Source organism: Pistacia vera, unplaced genomic scaffold (genome assembly GCF_008641045.1).
Source record: "Pistacia vera cultivar Batoury unplaced genomic scaffold, PisVer_v2 Contig78, whole genome shotgun sequence".
In the NCBI taxonomy this organism is placed as follows: Eukaryota; Viridiplantae; Streptophyta; class Magnoliopsida; order Sapindales; family Anacardiaceae; genus Pistacia; species Pistacia vera.
This window is the reverse complement of record NW_022196645.1, coordinates 762,961-768,236: the sequence shown is the minus strand read 5'-3', so window position 1 is coordinate 768,236 and position 5,276 is coordinate 762,961. Positions and strand designations below refer to the sequence as shown.

The 5,276-nt window shown below is 35.3% G+C and overlaps 1 protein-coding gene across 3 annotated transcripts; it reads right to left on the bottom strand.

Annotated features, from left to right (window-relative positions):
- Positions 1 to 268: 268 nt before the first annotated feature.
- Positions 269 to 3,840, bottom strand: LOC116116526 (metal-nicotianamine transporter YSL3). 3 transcript variants are annotated; one of them, XM_031402587.1, is made up of 9 exons: positions 3,492 to 3,840; positions 3,248 to 3,396; positions 2,783 to 3,168; positions 2,491 to 2,663; positions 2,259 to 2,356; positions 2,033 to 2,167; positions 1,752 to 1,941; positions 1,510 to 1,624; positions 269 to 1,366 (listed from the first exon to the last, which is right to left on the bottom strand). In XM_031402587.1, exons 3-9 carry the CDS (start codon positions 3,120 to 3,122, stop codon positions 435 to 437), a joined length of 1,983 nt encoding a protein of 660 aa, XP_031258447.1. In that variant the 5' UTR covers positions 3,123 to 3,168; positions 3,248 to 3,396; positions 3,492 to 3,840; the 3' UTR covers positions 269 to 434. The 3 variants fall into 3 exon arrangements, with proteins under 3 accessions (XP_031258447.1, XP_031258446.1, XP_031258445.1); XM_031402586.1 differs by having other exon boundaries at positions 3,248 to 3,840; XM_031402585.1 differs by lacking the exons at positions 3,248 to 3,396; positions 3,492 to 3,840 and having other exon boundaries at positions 269 to 1,363; positions 2,783 to 3,160.
- Between the last annotated feature and the right edge of the window lie 1,436 nt (positions 3,841 to 5,276).

The window sequence follows — 5,276 nt, the reverse complement described above, 5'->3', positions numbered from 1 at the left end:
CTAATTTATTTAAAAATAATAATTTAAAGGTATCTATTATTGTTTTGCCCTTATATAAAATTAAATTTAAGTCTAAATACTTGTTTATTTTCCCTTAATTGAAGGATTAGCAATTTTATTGTCCCAACTTTGTAACTTGTAGAAAATTTCTGAAACCTAATTGGTAATAAGCCTCTTATTGTTGTTTGTGCTCCCTTTATTGTAATGACCAATTGCCTGCTTACTTCAGACCCCAATTGCAGAATCAGTTGTATGATTAGACAAAAAGTAATACAATATATATTATCTATTAATTATTTGGAAATAGAAAGTTACATCATTTCTATACTTTGTAACTACTATTACATTATTGAACCTGAAATGAGCTCATTTGTATGCCAAAAACAACACTTTTTAGCAATCTTCCTCCATCTGCTTAACTTAACAAAACCACACTAAGTTGCCAAGAACTGCATGCAAATTGGAGGGCGAACCTTTGCGAGAGCAAGGATCGACGAAGGAAGGATCCATAATCCATCTCCACAAATCAAGCCTGAAGCAACTGCAGGAATCATTAAACTTGCCTTCCTGCTATTTAGCTTGTGCCATACAAACACAACCAAGCTCCCGACGCACATATCAATTGCAAAGTATGCACCAACTAGGAAAGGCACGGCCATGGCCATGGGAAGAGGAATCCATTTCCCGATTTTCTTTGGGGAAACATCTCTCAACAAATTGGTCAATATAGCAAAGGCAAAAAACCCATAACATAGTTGTAAACAATGCTGCGGAAGGGCAGAGAAACCTTCGACACCTAGAATTGCCATGTTTCTATATACAATTGCATAAGGAGCTTTGTATTCACCATCTGGGTTCCCCACATCAAAAGCCTTGTAGAAAAGAAAGAATGTAAGAGGAGCTACAACACAACCTATGGCAGTCCCAATGGCCTGGCTAAGAAGCATTGACCTAGGAGAAGTGAGAGTGAGATGACCAGTCTTAAAATCATGCATTAAATCAGAAGAGATGGAAACAATAGATTTAATCAGACCACAACCGACAAGTCCAGCAACCACACCATTTTCTTTCCCAGATAAGGCAGCAAGAACAAACAGGGCCACTTTGCCATAGTTATAGGCCATGTTCATGTCAGTTAGACCAGCACCGTAAGCATTGCAGAAGCTTAGAGAGGGTGCTAGAATGTAAGCCACGAGAACGTAGTACCACTTCAGCTCAGGGAACATGAGTGGGATCACGATGATGGAAATAACGGAGAAGATAGTGTAACCTACACATGCTACCCACATAGGGATGCTCTCTCTAATAAACATTTCATTTTTGCGAAGATCATCGTCAACAGCCTCCTTCTGGTCATCTGGAACTGCTTTAAAAGGGACATGAAATTAGAAAATCTATATTTATACCAACAAGGCAAAAGAATTAAACAATTAAGGTGCCCTGGTTAAACAGATGTTTGAAAATCAAGCAAGACAGGAGCCACAAACAAAGGTAAAGCTGTAAAATTACATGTTTTGGGCCTTTTATTCTTCACCCTGGCATGGATGCTTCTGGCAGTAAAGAAAAGAATCTTCAGAAAATTGTAGAGCCCATCTCCTAGGATCAGTGCAATAGCAATAAACACCTACAGCCCAAGCGTGAAACTATAAGAACGAGATTATCAACGATGAATTCTGAAATTATCAGTTACGCCAAGAAATGAGGGACCATTTCTGTTAAAAGATTTGGGTAAAAGAGCATTACTGACCAACCTTGTAACCACTTAGACTCTTCATACTGCTTTCAGGTAACGTTTTAGGAAACCAATTCCCTTTAAGATCACCTATCAGTGGCCACATGATTCCCCAAGAGAGCACAGCACCAAGAAGCAAAGACAAATTCACAAGATGGGAACAGATCATTCCCGCACCGATGTAAGTCATACTAAAATCAAAGTAAAATCTGCAAAATTCAATTTCTTTAATCAGTGATGATGAAACAATTAATCACAGGCAAGGCCATAAGATGTAAAGGAGAGTTGCTGAATACGCACGAATTTTTCCAAGCTTTCAGTCCAAATGTAGGAAACTGAACAAATCCACATTGCTCTCCTCCTGAATAGAACCACTGAAAGAAAGCCCAAAGGAAACTTATAGAAAAGAATTTTGTGAAACCTTGAACTTGCTTCCTGCAAGAAGAATTGGTACTTGTTTAGTTCTTCAACAATCAATTGTATTAATCCATCTCAACATACCAGAATTTAAATTAAAAGATCATACTTCGCTATCTTGTCTCCTTTAGGAGTATGAAACCCATTTATAAGAACTGCAGTAGCAGTTCCACTTGGATAAGTCAACTTGTAATCTATTATCATGATCTGTAACAATAAGAAGGAAGTGAGAACACTATTTTCAATCACTCACTCATTAAACTTTGCAAGAACGCGTCAATCTTGAATCAATTAATGCAGATCACAGAACTAAGAAAGCGATAAAGAAGTACAAAGGCTACCTTTCTAAGAGGTACCAGTGCAAGAATTCCAACAAAGCTGCTAACAAAGAGGAAACCAGTCATCCAACCGATTCCCGGCTCCTTGACACTATTAGGATTGTTTCCCTCTGTCTCAACCCCTGCTTGTTCATATGTCTTCCTGTTCAAACCCAGAAGATATGACCCAAAACCACCTGCAGTCCCACAATTAACAAAATTTACAGTACCAAGTGAGCTAATGTCTAGAGAAGACTTAAAAGTACACGCCGCAACTAAATAACAATCAAGAAATTAAGATAAAAAGGCTCCCAACCTCCTACAGCAATGCTGTAACAAGCAACTGCACAAGTCTGAATAATAGTATTTTCTTGTCTAGTAAAAGGAGTTGATGTAATTCCAGCCCTGTGAAGCAACTCAGTCCATGTTTTGACAAATACAAAGGCAAGAAGAGCTGCAGAGACATTGAGATTGGGGACTAAACCAGTAGTGAGGTTCAGCTTCATCACTATCACACTGTATATAACACCAATCGCTAAGCTAGCAATTAGTCCTCGAATAGTTATATGTTTTGTCCATGGAGGAATTCTCTTTATTTCCTCTTGTTGATCTTTAATCTCTTCCAATTCCAAGCTATTCTCTCTTTCGTTGTTCATTCTCTCAATCTCTCTCAACTCTTCCACGTTTATGTCCCCTATTAATCTTATTCCATCAAGAAATTCACAAAATCAAAATCCCATTTACTGAAGTAAACAAAGAGTTGATATATAAATGATCTTACCTCGGTAGCCTTCTTGCACGTCTTCTTCTTCGTTAACTACAATGGAATCCCTGCGTTGATTCTCAGCTACATTAACATATAATCACACACAACAAGAAAAACCCACAAAGGATAATTGATATGAGGAACCTAGAAAAACCCACAAACGCCTGAAGAAACAATAAATGCAATATGATATCAAATTCAGATTCTTGAATAGCCCACCATATCCACAAATGGGTATCCAAAACTAAAGCTATCTTACCAATTGACCATGGCTTAATTGGTTTCCAAAATTCTGAATTTATAGGACAAATATCACCATGCTCAAATAGACGTTGTAACAACCGAAAAATTCGAGACTACTACTTGTACTAAAAATGAAGTACATGAGCTTTTGTAGTACACCATTAAGGCCTCCAACAACTCTATCTGCAAAACACATTTGAACACATGTTTGGTCACAAATTTTGATCCTTCTTCGTTGACTTAAATTGTCAAATCTCCAAATTTTCTCTCTCTTTGTAAAGATTAAAGAAATGGAAGAGGTAGCTTGATCCTAATTCCTTTGCTTCAAAGTGTGTTTACTTTTGAGTTTGCTCTCAAGACAAGGCGTGCGTCTTGCAGTTTATGGATCCAAAAGTCAGCCAAAGTGTGTCAACTTTTAACGATCAACAATCAAAAGAGCACATTACACAAATGATGATGTGATGTAACATTGAGATTAAGAGATGGATGGGTTCGATCCAATGGATTTAAAATAATGGATTTAAAATGAATGAAGACCTTACATGTCATTCTCTATTTCTGGTGGGGACTTGTTAAATTCGGACCATAAGACAATATAAATTCTACTTCCAACATCGGAAAAATAACATTTTGACCCCCCGCTCTATCCTGAAAGAACTGTTCTCCCTTTATTTCTGAAACACTCAATATTATCCCCATTTTTTGAATTTAGACATTAAAACTTAATAATGAAAGTAGGGGCGAGCATGGGTCGCTTAAAAAAAAAAAAAAAAAAAAAAAAAAAAATGAATCCAACCCCTTTTTATCAAAAACTCAAACCAAACCAAACAAAACCAGTTTCAATCGAGTTGGTTTGGTCCAGGTTAATGGTTTTAGTTCATATAAAAGTATTTTTTTTCTTTGTCAAGTTTATATTACATTTCATTTAAGAAATTTTTTTTTTTTAATAGAATTAAGTTTTCTAAATAAAAATACATTGAATTTTGATTAAGAATCTTAAGATTATAATTTCTTAACTTCAATAGTTGTCTTATAATAGGTTAATTAGAGATAAATTTACTGAAAATGCTATTATTAAATTATTTAATAAATATATTATACAATCTAATTCAATTTTTTTGGGTTGAAGAGTAAACCCAAACCAATCTGTTTAAATTTTATTTGGTTCGGTTGGCTTTAGCTTTACATTTTAGTATTCTAAAACCTAATTGACCTAACCTAAATCGCACTATTCAGTTTGGGTATGGATACCCTGGGTAAAAAAAACAACCTTGTCAATTCATCTAGCATATACAATATTGTGGAGACAAAAAACCTAACCTAACAAAATAAGTTGACAAGATTGTCCTTTCACAGTTAAGTTTTGCAATAATGCTAAACGTACAAAAAAAATTTACAAAAACTATTTGTACAAAGTGAGGTGACAGAAGATTAATGGAAGAGTGGATACAGAAAGTTAAACTCATCATATTCAGTCTTCTATTACTCTTCTGACACATCACTTTGTATAAAAAATCTTTGTATAGTTCCTTATACATATAGTATTACCCTAAGTTTTAACGCCTAAACTCAAAATATGTAGGTGACGTTGGATGTTTCCAAAACCGAAGGGGGATATTTCATTTTACGATAGATTGGGGGTGAACAAACTCAGCCTCGTGAAAATAATTCAGCCCCCAGCATCTTTTAGACTTTTCTATTACAAATATTGTAAGTACATCAACATCTCTTCAATTTTTCCATTAAATATCTTGAAAGTACATCATGTCATATGTATTTAATTTATTTCCTTTTTAAAAAT